Source organism: Mercenaria mercenaria, chromosome 5, assembly GCF_021730395.1.
Source record: "Mercenaria mercenaria strain notata chromosome 5, MADL_Memer_1, whole genome shotgun sequence".
Lineage (NCBI taxonomy): Eukaryota > Metazoa > Mollusca > Bivalvia > Venerida > Veneridae > Mercenaria > Mercenaria mercenaria.
Genome location: NC_069365.1, coordinates 13593555 through 13617867, shown reverse-complemented (window position 1 = coordinate 13617867; position 24313 = coordinate 13593555). Strand labels below are relative to the sequence as shown.

Here is a 24313-nt window from a genome sequence, read left to right as displayed (position 1 = left end):
GCAATATTTTTCCGAGAAGGAACGAGTGCATATTTCTCGATGCAAATCTATAATAATCTTTTTTTTTTATTACATACGCATCTACACTTAAAATGATTATAAAAAAATGATTCAAATTTGTTATCAAAACTGAGTGAAATTGAAAATATCGTCGTAAAAGAACATCTAAACGCGACGGCAAATGACCTCACACACCCGATATGAAATTTGAATGTCAATATGGAAAAATATTGACGTTTCAGGTTCTTTTTGATATAAACGGAGTTTGTAAATGAGTATGTAATAAATACACTAATGTATGCTTTATAACACAGTCATGTTACTATGATAAAGTACTTACTTACATACTTACTTACTGACGTACTGGCCTACTTGCTTACTTATGTAAGAGGATACAAGACGTACTTTTATATATCATTATTTCAGTTTGGCAAAGTTCTGCAACTTTCAGAAAATTCCATTCCTCCAATTTCTTTCCGATTTACTTGCTTACAGGTCTTTATTTAAAACAATCGTAGCAACTCTTCCTTGAAGTGTAAACCCTTTTATTAGAGCTTTAACCGTCTGTACAACAAACTGTACAGCAGTAAATAAAAAAAAAGACTTTTTGCAAAAATATGTTATCTTCTATTGTTTTTGAGAATACTCAGAGATGCTTCCAGTCATTGTTCGCATAATATACTCCCATTACTTAAAAAAAAAGACTTTCGCATTTTGGTATAAACAAAAGAAGATATTTTACCCTACAACATACTAACATATGAAGAAGATTATATTGTTTAGTCATGTGCAAAGTATCTGCATGGTATGAGCGGTCATCATTTATTATGAAGAATGCAAGTTGTTGAGAGTTGTAGACAGGAGTAGCATGCATTATTACTGAACAGACATTTCGGATATGGCCAAGTCACGTCCATTGCGTTTTGGTTACTCGGAGAGTTACCCATCTGTATTTACGTTAGAAGATATGTTTAGTTAAAATAAAAATGCAAATGAGAGTTTTAAAGTATGGTACTCTTCTGAAATAAGAACAAGCACCATTGAAAAGAAGAATATTGCAAGTACAATTTAAATGCATAAATCGTAAAACATGTATATCCTACACACATCCCTGCATTTTAAATTATTTCGGTTTCCAATTTTTGAGGACCATGTGTGCACACCTGCACCTCTGAAAGTTTGTTCCGTGGTTGATACTAAATTAAAAAGGGACACAATTTTTGCAAAATAAGAAGTAGAGTTTATAACTTGTCCATTGATGCCTAATACTTGTGTGAAGTTTGAAAGCAATAGGTCTAGAGAGGAACCCGCTTACATGCAAAACGTTTGTTATGTGTGCCAATGCTGACGAAAGAGAGACAACAATAACTGCATGTATTTCAAATAATGGAGCATATAAAAGAAATAGTAATCCTGTATTAGTTAAAGGGAAATAAATCATACAAATTATTATAAAAAAAGTTATTGAGTGAATTCCCTTGTCCAGTAATGAGACGGTAAAACAATAATAGCATAAGGTATAGTTACTAGTATAGTAAGTAAGTAAGTAAGTAAGTAAGTTGGTTATTATAGTGACTTGTGTATACATACATTCCGAATACATAATACAAATACATCAAAAGACACCCGGCCCATCGGATCTATAAGTCACCTTATTACTACATTTAACATAAGTTGTGAACAATACCAAGAGCGAAAGATGAATGAGATCGAATGTACATCTCCATATATAAATTGAACACTGATAAAAATGGATAAAAGCATATTACATATATTGTGTATAAATAATTGCAAAGTATCTTATATTTACTTATCATAAAGTAAGCTCTTTTTTAAATATAAGCTCTAATTAGAAACTTTATAACCTTATTTGATAATTTTTCATAAGGAAAACTAGTTTTTCACTGTCTGTCATGTTGATATATACATCATTCGAGATAATGTCATTAAATATCACTAATCTTGTATTGTTATACACAGGACAAACAATTAAAAAATGAGTTTCGTCTTCAATTAATCCCGTTTGACATAATGTACATATAAGGTATATATGTATATGGATTTGTAATAGACATATATCTGTGGGATAATTTACTAATTTCTTGTTTTTCATAATGTTCAGTTAATATTTCTATACTACGCATACATTTACAGCTAAGGCTTTAGTTTGTTTAGGATAAGATGTTTTTCCTTGCCTTTTATCATAGTTTATTTCATACTTGTTTTTAAATACCTAAATATCAGTTATATGCTGTGATGGTGGTCTACATAGCCGAAATTGCATTTGAGCCGCGCCATGAGAAAACCAACATAGTGGGTGTGCGACCAGCATGGATCCAGACCAGCCTGCGCATCCGCGCAGTCTGGTCAGGCTCCATGCTGTTCGCTAACAGTTTCTCCAATTCCAATAGATTATAAAAGCGAACAGCATGGAGCCTGACCAGACTGCGCGGATGCGCAGGCTGGTCTGGATCCATGCTGGTCGCACACCCACTATGTTGGTTTTCTCATGGCACGGCTCATTTGATTTTGTAAACCGCAATAAGGGAGGTGTTGTGATGATGCCAATTTTAATAGAGAATTTATCATTCTGGAAACGCTGCTTCTTGTTACAGACATACCGTATCGCCGACATGCTTATCGTTTCAATTTTCCTAGTCAATGAATTTAGATTTGTTGCAACAACAGTAGAGCAATATTCTAGATGAGGACGGACAAAGGTGTGTTAATTTCTTTACTATCTGTCTTGAACAAGTCGAGTTTGTTATGGGCGTGAGGGATGTTGCACATTTCATTACCTCTCATGAACAAATTCAAACCGAGTTTGCTATTATGTTGCTTGGTTGCGTTCTATGCTTCTAAAGGATGTTTTGACAGAGTTTATGCAGTCTTTGAGTGTCACGTGGCGACTGTAAAAAGTCTCCCGGTACTTGTACTAAGTGTTGTTTTATTTTCAGGGCCTTTTCAGGATCATGGAGTACATTCATTTTTACCAAGACAGAATTCCGCTTTAGCCGATGCAAGGACAATGAGAGATGTTGCACATTTCATTAGCTCTCATGCACAGACTCAGTAAAACCGCATCCGAGTGGGTGACAAGGCAAACCGGCCATATGAAGCACATTAGGAAGATGTAATTTGCACAAATGTGCCAAGCGTATGATATTTTAATGTGATTTTACTACTGTTAGGGAGTTTGACATAAGTGAAGTGGTTCCTGCTATAATATTGCTTAGTTGCCCTCTATGCTTCCGAAGGAGCTTTTCAAATATTTCATTGAGATTTCTCCTAAAATAAAGGGAGAGAATTGTTTGCATTACATGTATGGTTACTACTGATTATGAATCTTGTAGATTGTAACATCATGGCACTTAGCAGCACCTCAGTATACTAGCTTATGATACCCTGAATTTGTTAACGTAGAAATATGTCCATCGCGGACGTGACAATGACAACAGGTGGGAAACATATATATACCTGTATATGCAATTTTAGTTTCCTTATTACCAAATACATTCAAAATATTTGTTGGTGACCAGATACGATAACCCGGAAATTGGAAATTTGTATACGAGATAGATTTTATTGACAGCGTATATTCCGTATTCAGTCTATGTAATAGCAAGGTTTACATATTCTTAGAATTTCATTTGAATGTTGCATAAGGGTCCTGCGTGATCAAATGATTGAATGCATTTGGAAAGAAGCGGTTCATCCTTCTGTATCGGAGTATTACTCGTTACCCGGTTTTGGGTGCCCGGATGCAGGCTATACTAGCATATCATTTATACAAATACAAATGCATGGCATTTATATAGCGCAAAAATTAAAATATTCTATTGCGCTTTACAATTATATAACACACATTTAGAATATATACATTCAAAATATGAACATGATTCTAGAACTTAGATTTAGAGATTTAGACATGTATAAATACTATTTTATACCACTACTGATATTTTGTATTTTAACAAGAGCACACTCATTGTTCATGAAACTGACTAAACAAATGTGTTTTCAGTTTTGATCTAAAGCTGGCTTCAGACTGAATGTCTTTTAGATAGCTAGATAGATCGTTCCACCATTTGGGACCAACGACGGCCATAGATCTGTCTGCTAATTTTGTTCGCCGTCTAGGGATGTTAAAGTTAGTGTCATTTTGTGAGCGTGGTCTGTACCTTTGTCGAGTAGGTACAAACATTTCCCTCAGATATACTGAAGCTGTACCATTGATGACACGGAAGACTATTACTAGGACTTTGAACATGACTCTAGCCTTAATTGGAAGCCTGTGTAATTTTTTCAGAAGTTCAGCACTTGGCTGTACGTAGGAAGCATTCATGACTACTCTAGCGGCATATTTTTGGACTCGCTGTAGTTTGTTAATTTGGTAGGCTGGAATTTCGGTAAATAAACTGTTGCAGAAGTCAATGTGAGAATGAACCAATCCGTGCACTAATGATTCAGTTGACTTTTGTGTGAGATGTTTCCGTATAGCCCTAATGTTTCGTAACTCCCACATGAGCTATCTGACACTTTTTCTGAATGTGATGGTAAAAGATGGGTGTATTGGTCATAGTTACCCAGGATCTCCGCATGATCGACGCATTTTTACGTTACCCCCACCAACGTTTCACTTGTGATGTTCCAATTTCGCTAACTGTTGTCTGGTTCCATACATAATTATTCGTTGTAGACTGATTCATTTTCAGTTTAAAGGTTGTCATCCATTTTATGATTCATTGAGACAACTGTCGAGTTGTTGAATAACAGTTGTCTCATTTTGAGAATTTCCCGCTTAAATTTTTACGCATCTTGTGATCATCCGCGTATCCATAGCCACGGCTGGATATTTCTGACCACTCGGTTGAGAGCCGTTTATATACAGGGTAAAGATCACGGTCCGGCAAACCGCGGGCCACCAACCCCCAGTGGCTCCGTTGCAGATGTTTGACTGTTCGACAAAATTTTCTTGTTCTGTTCGTGAGATAAGGTTCTACCAATTTCAAGGGAGTGTATTTTATACCAATTCATTTTGAAGGATTTGAATCAGTATTGGGGATATCGATGGTTTCGAACGCTGCACTCAAATCGATCATGACCACGTTTTGTTACTTGATTTTTATCTATTGTTTCTAAACAGTCATTATACTTTTGGCCATTGCTTTTTCAAATTCCATGATATTTTCTATAGGCACTCTGGTAAGCTGGGAGGAGATTATTAGCTTTAATATGCTTATTGATTTGGTTTAGTGCAGCTTTTTCAAGAATTTTGGAGAGGAATGTTAAATTTGACACCGGGCGATAGTTTTACAGTTCAAGTGGGAGACCTTTCTTCAACAAAGGTTTATCACAGAACTTTTCCATTCCTCATGGAACACAACAGATAGCAGTGATCGATTTACAATTTCTGTCACAACGGGGGCAAGTTGTGAAAAATGCTCCTTTAATTTCTTAGTTGGTATCACATCAAGTTCACAAATTGTAAATTTTGATGCATATACAAGTTTCAAAATATCGTTTTTGGAAAGTGGTTTGAACGCAGTTAATGTATTCACAGTCACAGGTGGATTCGAGAAGACAGAATTACCATTGCTGGGTGTTTCATTTGGTATATTGTCAAGATCATTTCTCAACTTGATTATTTTATCGGCAAAGTATCGTAGGAAGTCATTTGCCAAAGATACTGCACTTGTGTGTAATGGGAGCGGATTGTCCTTCGACCTTCCCAGTAAATCTGATGTAACAGCATATAGCTTTTTGATGTTTCCTTCTGCTTCTTCAATCTTGTTCTGGTAGTACTCATCCTTGGCCCTAGAAAGTTCAGCACTATATATGTTTCTTACACCACTATATACTTTCTTTGACAGGTCAGATTTGTCATTCAAAAAGATTTTCTCTATTGAGCGTTTTTTTGTTTCAGCTGTTTTGGGTATCCTGAGTACCAAGAACTGTCGGTCTACAGAGAATGTTCTTTCCTTTGAGGGGATGTTTCTGAACACTGTCTGACGTGATTTCTAGTGAACTCAGACACAAGACCCATTGACATTGGACGAGTTCACTACAATGTGTTCAATTGTCCGAATTCTGCTTGTAATTTGTCACTGGATACAGATTTCCAATTGCGAGATTAGATTCTTTCCTGATCAGGGAGGACGACACTGTTCAATGTTACAACTAAAAAAGCAGTGGTCAGATATGTATAGTCTGAAAAAGGTTCTGAGACATTTACACGTTTGTCTTCAAGCTTTGTGATCATCAGGTCAAGAATGTGACCACCAGAAGAGTTGGAGCATTGACATGTTGAATCAGTCCAAAAGATCTCAAAACCTGCTGGAATTGTTGGTTTTGCAGTCTGTCTTATTATCCATGGGATGTTAAAGTCCCCCCTAACAGCACAGTCTCGGATCTGGTCGTTATTTGTTCAAGAAACTCAGTAAATTTCTGTCATAAACATAGCCTGAGTCACTGGGTGTCTCTCCGAATACGGCAGTCTATATATTCCAAAGATGTAGAGGATGAATGATTGACTACATACTTTCCATTCAGCACATTCAAAGGACTGAAAGCTTTTTTGCTGGGCACGTTGACACTTTGAGATGGTTTCTGTATAATAGGGAAAGTCCTCCACCTTTTTACGGTCGGGTCTGGGGGACATCATCAAAGCAGTAGCCATCCGTGACAACCCCCCCCTCCCCTGTTCACATCATCACCTCCGGCTGTAGCCAAGTTTCGTGATCACACAGAGGCCTATACCCCCTCCAATTTGTGCTGGAAAAGGTCAGCAGACTTCCCACGCACAGACCTTATGTTTACAGTTGAAAGTTTCAATTGTTTCTTTCTGCGGGCATTTAATAGAATGAATGATTTAGTTTAATTTGGGTCAAATTAGAACGTTTCAATTGTTTCTTTCTGTGTGCATTTAATATAAATGTATGATCTATTTTAATTTGGGTCAAATTTATCAAGTGAGCATCAGCTTTAGACTTTATCCCCGGGCGACCAGCTCGTTTACCTCTGTATTTCAAAAGATTACACTTTTTCAGCATAGCTAATGTTTCTTTATTTGGTATTATATACCTCCTAGGCAAAACTCTATAATCCAGTAATTGGTCTCTACTATACTGTCTACCTGTACATGGATTAGCCATAATTTCGAGTGAGATGTTGTTTTCACCAAAACTGATGAAATTATAGAAGCGTAAATCCAATATTTGTCAATTTGCAATTGTTTTACGTCAAAGTTATTTACTAATCTAACGATAATTCCACAAAATAAATTCTGCAGTATGTTGGTCACCAGTTTATTAACAACTGAGCCAAAAATTCAATCTCTAGAATCACTAGTTCTTGCAAAATAATCCAATTTCGCAGAGCAACAACGGTACAACAACGGTAGGCTCACTGAACCTTCATACGATTTGATATTTTCGCTAGGTGGCTGCTATTTTCTTTAAATCGGGCGTTTACTAACTGATATCTATTGACTAATGGAAATATCACAAATGAATACTAGAAGGTGGAATAATTAGCTAGAAATAATATGAAATGCGAGGTCTGACTGCAATGCCAAAGCACTAAAGCATATTTTTTAATTTAATACTGAAATGTTACAAATTCCCTTGCGGATCACAAGTTGTTCCTCTCCAATAAAGCATTCGTAAAATATAATATTTACAAATTATACAAACCAAACAAAGGAAACACAGAATATAAGTTTTCGGAGTTTTTATTAGTTTGTGTCTCCAAAAGAACGGAAATCTCATACAATAACAAAATATACAACAACATCATATAAAAACAATTATCGAAAATAATAAATAACACGTTAAAGCTAAAACGACATGAAATAATGATTACACTGTACATGTACATAAACAGATGCAAACGCTAAACAAAGTAAAGATATAATGGTCTTTTCTAACAGAAGAATGGAATAGCCACAATTCAATTATGGGTGCGAGTGCGTGTAGCTCCGCCGATCATGTCTCAAGGCGAGTCTGGCAACTGAAGACCCGCTTATATTCCATCAATTTTATTACTGTGCGGTTTCTCATTGGGTCGCAGTCAAATTTCGTAATAGATACTTAAAACCACTTTATATCAACCGATCTAATATTTTGAGCTTAGAGGACTACATGCACATTAAACAAGCTACTTTGGAATGAAACAAATGGAATTAAAAATGCCTAGTCTGATCTAAGACATAACACAAACATCAAAGTGATGTCGTCAATAATACTGTGCACAATATGAGTTTGTAAGTACAACCTTTGAACATGTCTGCTATATAAATGAATAGTTGTCATGGTAAATGTAATGGATGACGGAACAAAATACTACTATACGGTTCGGCCTGATAGAACACAAATATATACGGCTTGCCCATCCGAAATTTCAAATCAGTTTTTAATTTATCATCATTTCTTCTTTGCTGACGCAATTTTCAATGTTTTCAATATGATAAAAATTGTGCTGAAGCGACATCTAGCGACGTAATGATGACATGACTTTATGGCAATGAATATTCATGGCACTATTGTATATAACGTTATATAACACCACAAAAATATAAACCTTCAGATCTATGATAAAATGACAGAGCTGCCTTTTGCAAAATTGGTACAACCTTTCATAATTAACTCCTCATATGAAATTGGTCACAATACATTAGTGTTGCACAATATGATATGAGATCAGTATTATTTATGGTCAAATCAAATACTTCTACAGCGTCCCCCATTAAATGTTCTCCAAGATTATATAATACCTTTTGAAAAAAAAATGTCTAATAAACATTTTGAGTATTCATTGGGAGCCCCTTGACGCCAAATGGTCTTACAGATGACTATCCTTCCATTTCTTGACATAATATATTCTTTCTCTGGTGTCAAGCATAGAAAAATAATGGAATTTGTATGATCAAATGAATGATGAGAAGGTGTTATTATGGCAAAATTGTATTGCACCCTGAATGTAATCATCTTTAACAACAGTAGTACACGCCCTATACCTGAATTTATTTTGTCCGTCGTACATACGGAGTGACGGAACGAATTCTCTTAGTTTTCTTGTTTTGGTGTTTTGGGTGTTTTAACGGCCACCCTCTCCACACCGTGAAATGTTAATTGTTCTGTTACAATGGGATCAAAATATGAATATGTATCATCCATGTCTATAAAATCATCATATTCCAGTTCAATAACGTCAGAAGGCGTATTAATACTTCTAGCCGGTGACTTTGTGTTATTACTATTGTCTGTTGTATCACTTTTTACACTACGAACACTACGTGGTGTGGAAGCTTTGGATGTTTTAGTTGGCGAGGAGTTTTTGGGCTCAACTTTTACTGTTTCAAGTCTTTGAGATTTCGGACTTTGCCCATCTGGTTTAGGCAGCGCATTTTGCCTATCATCACTCGATGTTACAGATAGTTTGTCTTTTGAGCTTTCTATACCATTTCTGGCGCCCTCTATGCTACCTCTGCTGACAGCCGAGGCGATACTCATTTTACTGTAACTTTCAGTAAGAGAGGTAGGTCTCCGGGGTTTTGTACCATTCTCAATAAAAGACGTTGTCATATTTGACCCAGTTTCTTTTTCAGCCGACGCTGAGTCGTCGGACGTTCCCGACGCCGGTTTTCGATCATTGTCTCTTTCTGATTTTGTTAGTTCAGTTAATGTAATATCATTCGGATGGTCTCGATGGTTATTCTTATCACTTTGTAAACTGTTTTTAAACCGTGCGTGATTTCGATAAATAACGCCATTGTCAATATTCGTCGGCGTCTCACATTCGGTTCTACTACTATCCGACGGTGGGGATTTCACACTGTTTGTCGGGGTATGATCTGACCCCATCACCACTCTCTGATTTTCCCGTTCCAAGCTGCCAAAACGTTTAGACAGCATATCATGTTTAGTCCGTAAGGTATCACAATCTTCATTTGTTGGTGAAGTCACTGATTTTTGTTTCTTTAGTTTAGGAGACGGATGAACTTTTGGTGACCTTGGCACCTTGGGTTTCGTTAAAGGACTAGTTCTAAATAAACTCATATTATTTTCACTTTCTTGAGTCAGTTCGTGAACTCTGTGTTTTCTGCGGGGACTACCATCTTGCGGAACTTGACAATAATCTCTATTTGGCGTGAGCGGACTAGCACGGCAACTGCCGCCGTGCTCTACATCGGCTTTAGTTCGTAATTTCTTTCCTTTATTTGAACACGTACTTGTAAGCGATCCCTTAGATCGTGTGGAACCCGGAGTCTTTGCTCGTTTTTTATCTGCACCGTTATGTATTCCAGTTAAAGGCATTTCCATGTCGTGTTCAATTTCAATCCCATGATGACTTTCGTGACTCGGACTGCTCATGCTCGTACTCTTGCACATGCGCTTTGGACTCTCCTCGTGAGCCGCCATAGCGTATTTGTGTTGACGGTAATGGCACATTCGATGGTAGATGACGAATGACAGTGCTGCGATGACAACAAGGCCACATAACGCAATTCCGACTATGGTGACTGTACTCTCCCAAATGGAAGGTTCCCGAGAATTCCGAACAGGTTCAGCAGACACGGGCATCGCATTTATGTCAGTGACTGAAATATAAATCAAATTTAGTTTTAATGATTTATATCGAATACATGTACTAGAAGACTGTAAAGAAAGATTCCAACTACATTGGCAGAATCTGTAACGTAAAGCTGCAGTTTGGCCGTCGTGACACAAAAACAATACAATAGAAATCGCGGATTCTAAGCAGTACGACACTACACTTCTGAATAGAAAACCAGCGCATCTTAAATAGAAATTGCAGAAATGAATACTTATTGTAATAGCACAAATTACAGCTATTTAGTAGATTAAAAATCGACTACAATTGTATTTATTACCAAGTAACGTAACTCTGGCGGAAAACTTTAAGGTTATATAGCAGTAATTCGGTCAAAAATGTGCTTCCGTGGTATCGAAAGAAGTCCTTAATAAATAGATCCTAAGTTTTCCATTTTTTCGCGCATCTGCGCGTAAACCAGGGGCCAAATGTGCATTATTTTACTCGTTGAATGGATTTTACATAAAATAAGACACTTTTCATGCTAATATTCGCATGTTTTCCAGTTGTTTACTTGAAAACGAAAGTCGGGTGTTTATTCTGCGGACCGCTTTCTGAAATGCAGCAATATGAGGATACCCGACTTCAGTTGACTTGCATTTCACTGCATACTATTCAACACCCCTTTTTCATTTCGTTTTCTTGAAGCAAATGTATGAATATCCTGTGGAAAATAGGTCTACGATGGAGTGAACATCTAGAAACTGTATCAAAATTGTTCTGAAGTAGCTGAATTTTATATGAAACAAAGAACTTTTTTTTATTGTTATATAGCCTTAAATGACAAAAATCATGAAGGTTACGACAACTTACTATTGGATGTAAACTTTGCAATAAAGCCATGAACATGTATTTGTTTCTCTGGTTTGAGCGGGTAAATGGCAAGATTTGTGTTTCCTCCGCTGCTATCAGGCTCCGTGTAGAACTCAATAAGCATTTGATTTGTTGTTGACGTCACATGGTAAATATTAGTACGCCCGTCAGTGAATGCGATAAGGTCCGAATCAGGGGTACCACCGTTTCGAACTTTGACCCATTGTTTATCCTGGTAGAAACTGAGATAACTGAAGCTAAGATTTATGACGTAATTCTTCTGTAGTGAGATAAGCCATTTCGATGTTCCAGTGCAACGACCACTGGCAATAATTTCACCCTGTTCCCTCGTCATATGGCATCCACAGGCGCATGCGCTGTCGACCTTTGGTGTATGGAGAGGGGTCATTGGTATTGAATCTGAAAATGAGTTGTTTAAAAGTTGAAATATATGTCTACAATGTATGCAGTTCTAATATGCAGGCTGAAATAACAAAGTGTGAAAGAAGGGGAAATAAATCTGAACAAACTGATATAATGGAGAGTTCCAACTACAATCTCCTATACGATACTGTACTGTCTATAATCGTAGTGAAAACAATAACCAAGGTAATACATCGGTTTATTACATGTTTCTCAGTGAATTATTGAAATATTAGAGTGAAATATATATGGTTCTCTCACCAAGAAAGAAAATGTTTCACCAAAAACAAGCCCTTAACACCAACATTTCTACTGTCATGAAAGCATTCCCAGACTTACCCGGGCAGAACTGGTCACAATCCTTCCGTTGTATACTGTCTCCATGACAGAAAGCGCCACCAAAGTTGGGTGTCGGAGAGTCGCACATCCGATACCTACTCTGCTCCCCCGGTCCACAAGTTGCAGAACACTCGGACCACTGACTCCAGGCACTCCAACCACCGTCTATAGGCAAGACTGAAATTATATGAAAAAATGTTTTTCAAACTGAAATGACAATAATTGTGTCAGTCTGGATAGCTTCATCTCTATCCGAATTTATTATTTTTTTCAAAAACTATTCAGCATTTAAGTATATGTTTTAGAAACCGCTAGTCGTACATTATATTTTGTAAAATGGTTAATATGAAAGATTTTTTTCAGGATTCAGTCGACTCTGGAAAGTTTAAAAAATGTAATCGGCTAGGTTTTCAGTTCTGCTAAAGAGACCGTTTTATAAATAATAGTTTCTCAATGTACTTGCAGTATTGTCTAAACGTAATTGTAGGTGATTTGTCTCTTTCTTTAAGTCATGAAAAATACCAATCAACTGAGCAAAAAGACTAAAACTGCTTGTTTTATGAATTATAAGAACTATGTTAAAGGTAACAGATATTCATTTTTCATATCAAATCGGATCCAGTGCGATGACTTAAAATACTGTAATAATTATAGAGATCACATGCAGTGACAGAGTTCCGTGCTCTTTAATTCTACAGGGATAAATACATGTCATCTCATGATTAAATCCTGATTGACGACGGTGAACAGGGATATAATTTGGTGCATATGAGGCAGTAAGCCATGAAGTTGCTGCAGTAAATTATAGCACATATTGCTTAATAATCATGATTTATCATGTCACCACAGTACATCACGTCATACGCAATTACAAGATAAATAGAACTGATTCTATTTGCTTTTAATCAGTTAGTTCGATTATGGTTAATAGTAGGATCACCCTTGTCAGTATACTTGCTAAAATATTTTCACTAGCTCTTAGAAATAGGTTAAATAGATGGTGTGAAGAACAGAATATTTCAAACGAATCACAATTTGGTTTTAGAGATAATAGATCCACAACTGATTGTGTATTTTTACTCCACTCAATTATTCAAAATGTTCTTAATTGTAAATTAATTTATACTGTGCCTTTATTGATTATGAAAAAAGCGTTTGATACTATTGTTATGGATGCATTGTGGTTAAAGCTATCGAAATCAGGCATTAGCTTTATCTGATTTTTTTCGATGTAACCCTCGGCTTAAAACAAGGGGAACCACTTTCGCCGATTTTATTTATCCTTTTCGTTAATGATATATGTGACACCATCAACTTCAATGCTTTAACAGAGAATGATCTCACCCAGTTATCTATGTATATGTTACTTTTTGCAGATGATATAGCGTTATTCACAACTGATCCACGTACTTTACAAGCCCAGCTAGATTCAGTGTATAGTTATTCTTTAAAGTGGGGATTGAATATTAATGTTAATAAAACCAAAATATGTATATTTGAGAAACGTAAACAGAGACACGACCTTCAATCGTCCGTAAACGGCGAACCAACTGAAGTGGTGGATCACTTTTGTTATCTAGGTGTTAACTTTACTTATACTGGAAGTATGAAAATGCAGTTAAGTCGTTGTCCGATCAAGCCTTGAAAGCATATAATTGTTTGCAAGGATTATTTAGTAAGAAAGTTAACTATTTGCCTTTGTTTAAGCAGCGTCTACGAGATCAATATATTCAAAACTGGAATACTTGTATTCAGAATATGTCCAAGCTTGATTATTTCAGAAAATTCAAAACACAATTCTGTTATGAAAAATATTTAGATGTTGTATCCAATAGCTCGTTGAGGAAAGAACTCACATGGTTAAGATTAGGTTCTCATTACTTAGAAATAGAATCTGGCGATTTTTTAATTATGGAACGAAATGATCGCAAATGCAAATTATGTACATGTAACGCTGTTGAATCAGAATATCATTTGCTTCTCTGTTGTCCAAGATATGTAGATATAAGAAATAAATATTTAGGATATAACCCATGGCCCACTTTGCAAAAGTTTGCAAATATATTGTCAACAAGTAACAAAAAACTTATGCTTAAGAGTGCTCACTATGTTAAGGAGGCTTTTAAAATAAGACGACAGTCTCTTGACCATGTAACTGCTTCTTGAATTGATTTTTCTTTTTTTTAGTTGTGATATTATCCTTAAGAATTGAATTTATATGTATTGTAACTTATGTTGTATTCACGTTTTTGTTAATTGTTTTGGCCATATTTGTCAAATAATTTTGTAAATGGCCAAAGGTAATGTATTTTACCGATTTGCCAATAAAATGAATGAATGAATGAATGAATGAATGTTAAAGCTTGAAGCTTATCTGAATCACTCTGCAGTCCATTTCTTGCTGGTGTCATGTATGAGACAGTACGCAGTGTGAGCCCCAATGAGATTCGGAGTTAAGAGTGACCGACAACTTAACCAATAGACCATTATTTTGGTTGATCTTCTGCTAAACAAACTGCACAGTCACCGGTGCAGCATTTGTAACTGTTGGCTACTGAGCAAACATTTTTTAAAAATATTTCATTTGTGTTTTGGTTTCTCATTTTATTCCTGTACAAAGAAATTTGTCATGGGCGTTTTGGCCTCTTGTGTTTAGAATTATTCACATATATGATATATTATCACCTAGATGTACAGAACATTCAAATTAAGGCAAAGCAAACTAATATATTAACAAAAATAATAAAATATACAATGATATCACTACATATACTCGCATAGAACTGAAAACATCATGCTACAATATATTCATTTAACTTACCGGAAAATTGTTTACAATCCACAAGAAAAGGCAGCAGAATAAATATAAATAAATACATTTTAATCTGAATATTTCCACATATTTACATATCTAAAGTTTTAAAGTTAATGGATCCAAATGCGCGAAATATCGTCACAAATACTCCTATCAGTAGCTAAATCATACTTAAGACAACTGTCTCCCAAATAAAAATATTAACATTGCAACTTATGTAAAAGTCAAGCCGGGCCCTTCAGCTGTAAAAATGATTGAACGTTTGGACGAGTGTTCGTTTTTACCACTAACTGTTAAAGAACACCCTACAGCTATTTTCAAATTGTCAGAAATAATTATCATTTTGCTTACAATTTTCATTTCAGTTTATGTTTTTCATTAGTAAGATTATATCTATTACCATAGGGTATCTATATTTTTATGCTGTTACGTATTTCAAAAATCTGTAATATTTAAGAACAATCTTATCATATTCAACAAATGACCTATTGCGATCACTTGTTCGCATCTTTACACTACATTTAATCGGATTATCTCCCTTTGATCATACACTCGTCATACAGTCATGTCAAAGTATTATAAAGAGTATACATAATTATTCCCTCTAATCGTAACAAATCACAAATACTGTTTCCCTAAAGTATCGCACAATAAAAACGAATGCATTATCCGAATTAGTTGCATCATGTGAAGAAATGCCGACAGATATATCAGCTGTAATTTACGCGATACAGATATTTAAGTATATTACAAACGTAGGATTTGTGAATATCCGTCAAATGAATTATACTCGTGAGAAATCTAGCAAAGAGTATTATTCTGTCCATTAAAGTACAATGTAACATGCACATAACATTGCAGATCCAAATACATAATTGTGCAAAACAGTATAGACACTTCACACAATATTCAACCGTTCTAAATGTACATTTAATGCCGTTTTATTCCACGCAGGGGATATTTTTGTTTGAAAGATTATGACATTTTATGAATATAACACTAGTATACCGGGGTTATGTTATAATATTTTGACAAAAATCAAATGGTGAGTCATTTAATTGACAAAATTACGACTTGAGACCGTGGGTATCTATCAATTTGTAAATAAATCAAATATGTAAAGTGTCCTTATTATCTGTATTGTGTGTTTGTTCTTCGATTATCGCCAATAAATATTACCCCACCACAGACACTTATTATTACATAATTATACTGGGAAAATATGCGCCTACATTAAACATTCATATGCTAGTTCTTCTCGTTGAAATACAAGCCTTTTTTACTGTTGTCGGTATTTACTTTACAATGTGAGAAAGTGCAAAAATGTGAATACAGGTCTGGCTATAATTGACTTGACACTCAAATTTTTCCCATTTTTTTATCAGTCAAATCTCTTCCTGTCCATGTGCATCGTGTTTTGAAAACAACTGGGGCATGACTTAATAGATATTTTACCGGCCTGAAAACATATTGCAAGAAAACGAAAAGGTAAATTATATAATTTACGACAGGACAATCCGTATAAATGATCAAGTTTGATTAAAATCTATTCACTTGAATTTCATTTGTGTCTCGGTTCTATCAAAGGTATGATTTTTTTTTTTTATTTTACTAACGTCTACTAGTTTTTATCGATATTTATACATGGAATGACTTCGTATCACTGGCTATAGACATGATATCTAATTAATCTCCGTAAAATTCACAATTAGAAAAAAAGCTCAATAAACTAGTCTTACTCTGATATTTTAAAATTGGTTTTACATTTGACACCAGGTGAATCATTAATGTTTAAATCCGGATGATTTTTGTGCATTGAAATGCAAAGATGCACATCAATGCATGCCTCTGCCGCAGCGTGCATGCTGTCTGATTTTATGTTATAAATTGTGTCTCACATCACGCCACTTCCATTCTCACAAACAGATGCTCCGCGGTGGTTTTATGTTTTCAATCTATATGTATGACTACCTTGGGACTAGAAACGACACGGAGAGGATCAACCGGCTTACAAATCCATTTTTCTCCATCTCCGATCTTGTTATTTTAGACAGACACACTCATTACATTGACACAAATGCTCTTGAAGACACAGACAAATGACCAACAGCGTTCAATAAGTTATTCTGGATATTTTCTTGTTTAAAATTAAAATTGGGTTGTATTCATTTCGTCTAATGTAAACAAATGGACAATGAAACATTTTCGCCTCCTTGGCGAAACCCAAGTGCCCGTATTTCAAATTACAAGAATGTCTGAATGGCAATTTGATTTAGATTTTAATGTTGTTTAACAAGCAAACTGTCAAATTTTAATCCATTGTCCGTGTACTGACCATTTTTGTTTAATCAGTCATTAATCATTTAGGGAGAAGTACACTAATACCGTGTTCAGACTACGTTTTTAATCCTATATTAACATGGGTTTATTTTTTAAACTCGTTTGCGTCCACACTATATGTGGTTTAAACCGTGAATTATGTAAAGGTCAAGTGGTTTCTGTAATGTAGCATTAAAACTACCTCGGGAGGTGGTTTTAATACCATATTAAAAAGTAATACTACATTATTTTACAAGTGTGAACGCAAATGTGAGTTAGAACTGGTTTTACAATCCCAAACCAACAGATCTTACCTTTTGGCAGAAGAATACCATGTGTTTCTCTTTTGTATCAAACAATTGATGCTATGGCTGGCAAATGTAATTGGAGTGTTGATGAAACACAAACATTAAATTGCTATATGGAGTCATGCTGATGCTCAAAATGGACTATAGATGGAATGAACAGAAATTCTTAGATGAACAGAGAAGTTTAAACATCGATGACTCCTTCTTGTTTCTGTTAGCCTCCTTCTTTGTTACCTTTTTATGCTTATTGCAAAATATTTGTTAACTTCCAACATTGCATGTATATATTTAAACCACATTTCTTTGCCTAGTGTGGACGCAAACTAGATTATATTTTGATGGGTTTTAAATGTCAAATACCAATTATAGCCAATTAGTGCCTGATAAAAATAAAACCGATCTGCTAGTGTGAACACGGTATAACGGAGAAAAAATGTGTGTCTTTAAAAAGGGCAACTTGGCATTTTTCTCACATAAATCAAATTCTTTATTTTCGATCAAATGCTGTAGATAATGTATCGTTTTCAAAATCTATGAGCTGCTTCGTTGGTTAAGATTTAAACTTCTACGGACAATTTCACTGTTCATTGTATATAACTTTCTGACAATAAATAATAGGAGTTTAACAAATTCAGTGTGAATGCAACCATTTATCAGTGAGCAACGCGCTGTAAGGGTAGACATTTTATAGCAAGAAAATTGATGTTGCACAAAGAATGATATTCATTTTGGTATATATACCCTCAAATGATGAAGCAGGTAACGATTCGAGTGGCTTGAAAATGAAAAAGGTTGATATAAGCTACATAATTTATCCTGTATTTAACTTAATATACGTCGACAATCGCTTTGGAATGTTTTTAAGGTATTAGTCATGTTTTTATTTGCTTCAGCTGTGCAAAAATAAACACGTTTATTTTCAATAAAACAACTGACTGCTTAAAATATTTTACACAAAATACATCAATTGATAATTCATATTCATTGTATTTCAGCTAGGCATTCCACGGTCATAAGAGGAACACGTACTGTCAACATAAAACAAAACTAAATGTCATTTTTCAAACGAACTAACATAATTTGGCGCGCACTAAGTGAAATGTAAACAAACGTGCTGTTTTGCTGGGATCGCGGTGCACAGCTGAAATTTTCCACCAAATTGGTTTAATTTGGTACTAAAACTTATATACATCAAACTGATCAGTTGATAACCGTGACTTTATGTATATACGTGGTCAAAAGCCACCTGATTTGGTCTGTAATGGTCACTCAAGGCTGTAAACCGACACTTTATAAATCACACTCTCGCGAGCGGCGCGTAATAAAACTGGACGGGTTTATTATTGAATCCTGTGTCAATACAGATGATAGTCAAGATAATTGAAATAAAATCTACCACAATAAAAATCTATCGTATTAAATTTAAGGCGAATGGGTACAGGTACACGAGCAAGAATGATTTTCAACCGGAAAGTGTAGATAGAATCCTTCCCAACTGCAATTTTCTCTTTTGTTTAATACTTAATCGAAAAGTTAATCGAATCCAGACATTTAAACATGTTAAGCCTGGCTTTCATTACCAGTTAAGGTAACGAAGTTTAATAGTTTTGAAGTGCTGACAAAAGGAACCAAGCAGGGCTAGAAAAACCAAACTGATCAATCCACTTTTATACGACTCATCAATTTAATGCGTTACTAAGGTTTCGTTTGGCTATTCACACGCTTTCCACTCTAGATCCATTCTCCGATAGAGACAGGGAAGCCATAATGTGCAGGCCGTGACAGATTTTAAAATCCCTTGAACAAATTAATTATACGGGAGTCAAAGGTCATTGGTCAGGTAAATGACCATTAATAACCACTGACCGCTCTGAATGACCACCGAGATTATAAATACAGTCGAGAACAAAATGTTTGACTATATGAGAGTACATCAATTTATTCTCAGTCTACTTGTGTCACAGGGAGGTCCTGTATAACTTCTGACACTAATTGATCATTTTGACATTAAAATACAAAGCGGCGGCTTACAGTCAAAGTTCATTTTATACTTTTTATTGACCATAACATCAGACTGGATTTATTAGTATAGTACACTAAAGTCTGGGTGACCGTGTACCCTGTAATTTAAGCCGCAAATAAAGTTTGAACCGACACAACCTTCTTAAAAATCTCTAAATTGAGGGGAAAGAGATGTACAAACTTATCACATGCCTTTTTGCAATATTTCAGAAATTAGTCAAATTAGAGACGGAAATAATATTTCGGACCAGATCGATATACGATCAGTGTAATGTACCTAGTGGTCAACATCGTCATTTGCTGTAACCCAGGACCCTATGAACCCTGGGGGTGAATATTATCCAATGTCAACATTGACATTCTAACAAATTATCTGTGTTTCATCAGGGTCCTCTTATCTCCGCATGTGTCATTTGTTTTGCTCCATAGTCAATCATTACTGGACAAGATATCTCACAATCAGAATTCCCGACAATCACAGCCGCAACGTTTTGTGTATTTGTTTTGACAAGTGTCATTACCTCTGCCATCTGCTAAATGGTATTACCTGAGAATTTAAGTTAAAATAAAATCACTTCATCTTGAAAACTGTATTAGAAGGACTAAAAGAGGTTGAAAAGTGAACACAGTTAAAGTGTGTATGTGATGCTAGATGACGAACCTACAACGCATCTATAACGGAGACACGCTAGCCGTGGTCGAGATAGAGAAGAACTTCGAACAAGTGTATAACGGAGACACGCTAGCCGTGGTCGAGATAGAGAAGTGGTCGAGATAGAGAAGAACTTCGAACAAGTGTATAACGGAGACACGCTAGCCGTGGTCGAGATAGAGAAGAACTTCGAACAAGTGTAGCAAGGAAACTGCGACTGAATGTTTACTTTTTTTCATTATCCAATCTAAAACCCAATAAAGTAGTTACTACTTGAGACGAAATGATTCAAACATATAAAATCATTTATGCGGACTTACTAGACCTACACATATCTAAATCTTGCATTGTTGCAAGAAGTTTTTGTATAGCAATACTTCATGCTTCAAAGCTACGTGCAGTTACAACGTATATTTTGCAAGCAAATAAACTTTACAAAACTGAAATGCTTTAAATGTAATTGAACTGAAAATACGTCAAATAATTGGCGGTTTCATTATTAATTAAAAGTGTGCACTCATTTCTTTGTTTAACGCAGATTCTGAAGCCATTTAGATGGAATCTGCCAACCATTATATTAGAGAGATTTATGATATAGTACTTCGGAACTATTCATCACAAATTCATGCTGATTCTACATTAAGCCAAACATTCAATTACTTCTTTCACTACCGCTTCATTTATTAAACAACCTTCATTGAGCTGACATGTGCGAATCAATAACGCGAGCCATCACATGCTTTTTTTCTTCATCATTTATTTATTTCCATTGTCTATCTGTTGTATCAGAAGCTATATTGGATGGTCTGATTGAAACAAGCAGAAACATTATTGCAATTCTTACAGACCGCTTGTTGCATTCATTGGTATTAACTGTTTTATCCAGGCGTATATTACAGTCAGTATTTCTAATTTTTCATGTGCAAAGACTTTCAGTGCCAAAGACATTAAGCAATGTTGTACTTTTATCTTGTTATCCGATGTAAAATTGCCGCTACTTTTTGAGAGAATAAATTCTACTGTATACATCAATGGTTCCGTTTCTAGTTAGAAAAGTCTGTTTTAATACAGACTGAAATCCTGTGTAAGATGACTTCTTCCAGAATATCAAACAAAATCTTTTGATATTGTCTGTTTCTGCATACAACTTAAAACAGCTTAACTTTGACCGTGAATTCTGTCGCTTATTTAGAGCTTCTTTTTTTCAAAGAAAATGTATAAAAAGTTAATGTCATTTATAAAACTACTAGTATATGGAAACAGTTTTATCAGTAGAGGAGTAACGACCAAGGTTCTTGCAAAGAGCATCGATAAGTCTAATTCCAGAACTAAATGAGGCAAATACTGAAATCTCAGAACAAGACAGATGTGTTGATAAATTCTGAGACAAGCTTCACCTAAAACGTCATGTCGGATTAAGGTTCATCGCAGCGTTATGTTTACTGTCGTAGTTTTGTTCAGAAAATTGATTTTACTGTTCCAGTTGAAACATTCAAACATAAATATGTAAGTCATAGTTCTGTAAAATGTCAGGGAATATAAGAATAAAACACAATGTTTACAAAGGTATACTTCTGTGCTGACAGTAGACTTTGCTTTATTTTGAGCTTCAACCTTCATTGACAAAGGACTAGCACTATCGCCTGCATACTGCCGCCACCAGATAACGTGTTGGATCAAATTTCATCAATTAACCTACAGGAAGCTCATCAATGTCAGGTAAACGCTCTGCTTTATGATGTCGTCTGTTAGAGACAGTCTCACAGAATCAGACGACAGGTAACGACAGAACGCGCGCGTGCTTCGCGGACAGATCAATAGGGAATATAAGAACATTCCATCAGATTAAATTAGATTGATTACTCCCTGGTATCCGTACAAACTATAGATTTTCAGTGCTATACACAATAATAAAATACATACATGTATTTTTACAGTACTGGACTGGAGTTTCTTGAAATGTTTTACTAACCACACTGGCGTTTAAGATACGCCATGATCTGATTTAAATTGTGGTATATTTTAGACATACTTCTTTGATTAGAACTGTCTTTAAATCTGAATGCTTTTGAAATTGTACAATAGAACGTATGCGGTGCTTATAACCAATCTCTTGAATTAATTCAAGCCAAAGTTCCATATAATATATCAAGTTTGTTGTACGTTCATATAGTGCGGCATTGTCCATTGTTGTACAATTATTAACAAATTCAAAACAAGGCATATCATATTCATGCTATAAGACGTCATCGCCGGCGGCATAAGTGGCAAGATGATGTGGGTATATCATCGTTTATTTGCTTTGACTATATTTTTAGCAGTCCTTTCTTGAAAAGTTTATGAACACTTCAATAAAAGATTTATTCATACTATCAGACAAAATGATATGGACCGGTGTTCATGTTATTATTGAGTCTGTCAATGTCTGTTAAGACTGTAGTCGTTCACGTAATCACTACGTAATTTACTTACCAATAAGCAAAAAATCTAAAGTGTAATACAAGTAGACTATGCCCATCCAAGTAAACACAACTCTTTATTCCACAAATATAGGAGAATAAATCAAGATCTTAGCGACAAGCCTATGTTTTAAGATCATTCAGCGAGCGATCCTTCTCTTATTTACTATATTTGTGTTATTATTTAACCAATGTTTGTTATACAAGGCCCTTGTTTTGATTTATAATAATGTTGTACTAATAAACTTTGAGAATGTGGCAGTTGACCTCAATACAGTCGACACTGTTTATTTTCCAATACAGGTAAATCCAATATTTGCTGCACAGTAGATTTATGAAGGATTATCTTTGAACACCCCTGGACATATTGGACTCACCTGCCACATTATCAAAGTTTATTAGTAACCACTCGCATGATAATGTATACAACATAGCGTACTAATCCCCAATGATAACGTGATTCCCGCCAAAACGCGAGGACGAGTCCATTTTATGATAACTGATAAAATAACAATTCATAATGCTTGCACATTACTTGACAAGTAAATATTAGTATTTGTTTCATTTTAACTATACACTGTGTAAACGGCAACATAGCTCAGTTGGGTAAAATGCAGATAACCATCGAATAAAAGCAAATCGTCTTGTCAGTTCGAATCCTCATGAGGAAATTTTTCAGATTTTTTCCCATATTTTCATTTCTTTCTTTGATGGTTTGTAATTGCATTGCACATATGTCTTTATATAACATAATATTATGTTCATTATTCGCTTAAGTGCATATAATTTATTAATATCATCTTTGATATAATGCTAAACCTTTCTTATCTGCAATATCGGCTTTAGATATTTCTTTGTCGTGATGTCACAGAACACATGAAGGAATCTATATTTTTTCATGCAAAAAAGAAATAAAAATCAAATATCGATGCCGAGTTTCGAACCCACACGGCAAAATGTCTGTTTGTGATGGATAGTATGCTTTACCCCTGAGCTAAATTGTACTTGGTAACGAAACTAGAAATATTAGGTTTTAACATGTTAGAAAAATGATGAATTCCCTATGTTCCATTTTAATCTATTTATAGTCATGTTTGTAAATATCAAGTTATCGTTGGGGCATAGTACGTGTATCGATGTTATTTAATACATTGATTATCAATGTAAACCAAGCCCAGTTTTGCAAGAAATCGTTTAAACAACAAAGACGTGACTAAAAGTAGATTCGATCCCCTGTTTTCACAATTCAACGCTCCCTTTTAACTATACAACCCTTTACCGAACTACTTTTCTTTTTAATTAGTCAATACTTTTCCTTACCTGAATCTGGATGTGCCGATAAGCAAAGCTCTGTCTGGTTGATAATGACGCCACGTCTAGCAATAGTCACAATCTGGAAGCAATACCCAGCGGCCACCGTCTCGAAGATATCACACGACGGTTTGATGAATGTGATGTCCGGATCTGCTGGACGCTCTTCCACATACACTTGTTCTAAAGGCGCGGCTAATGACCCAGAAGACTTCCGGCGAAGCATGTATATCCGAAT

The 24313-nt window shown here is 35.3% G+C and overlaps 2 protein-coding genes across 2 annotated transcripts in view; one reads left to right on the top strand and one right to left on the bottom strand.

Annotated features, from left to right (window-relative positions):
* LOC123556484 (WD repeat-containing protein 49-like) overlaps positions 1-24313 on the top strand; it is a 106626-nt gene that overhangs the window by 49332 nt on the left and 32981 nt on the right. The gene's annotated exons all lie outside the window — the stretch shown is intronic.
* LOC123556486 (uncharacterized) lies at positions 7717-16326 on the bottom strand. The gene is made up of 4 exons (XM_053542710.1): positions 15011-16326; positions 12190-12366; positions 11428-11847; positions 7717-10600 (listed from the first exon to the last, which is right to left on the bottom strand). Exons 1-4 carry the CDS (start codon positions 15066-15068, stop codon positions 9066-9068), a joined length of 2190 nt encoding a protein of 729 aa, XP_053398685.1. The 5' UTR covers positions 15069-16326; the 3' UTR covers positions 7717-9065.

What these genes read in the sequence shown, in the direction of transcription:
- LOC123556486 (XM_053542710.1), bottom strand. Translation starts at nt 15,068, where the DNA reads ATGTATTTATTTATATTTATTCTGCTGCCTTTTCTTGTGGATTGTAAA. An exon ending in GGATTGTAAACAATTTTCCG is followed by an intron (nt 12,367 to 15,010) that starts GTAAGTTAAATG and finishes ATATAATTTCAG; the next exon opens with TCTTGCCTATAGACGGTGGT. An exon ending in TGCAAAGTTTACATCCAATA is followed by an intron (nt 10,601 to 11,427) that starts GTAAGTTGTCGT and finishes TTTATATTTCAG; the next exon opens with TCACTGACATAAATGCGATG.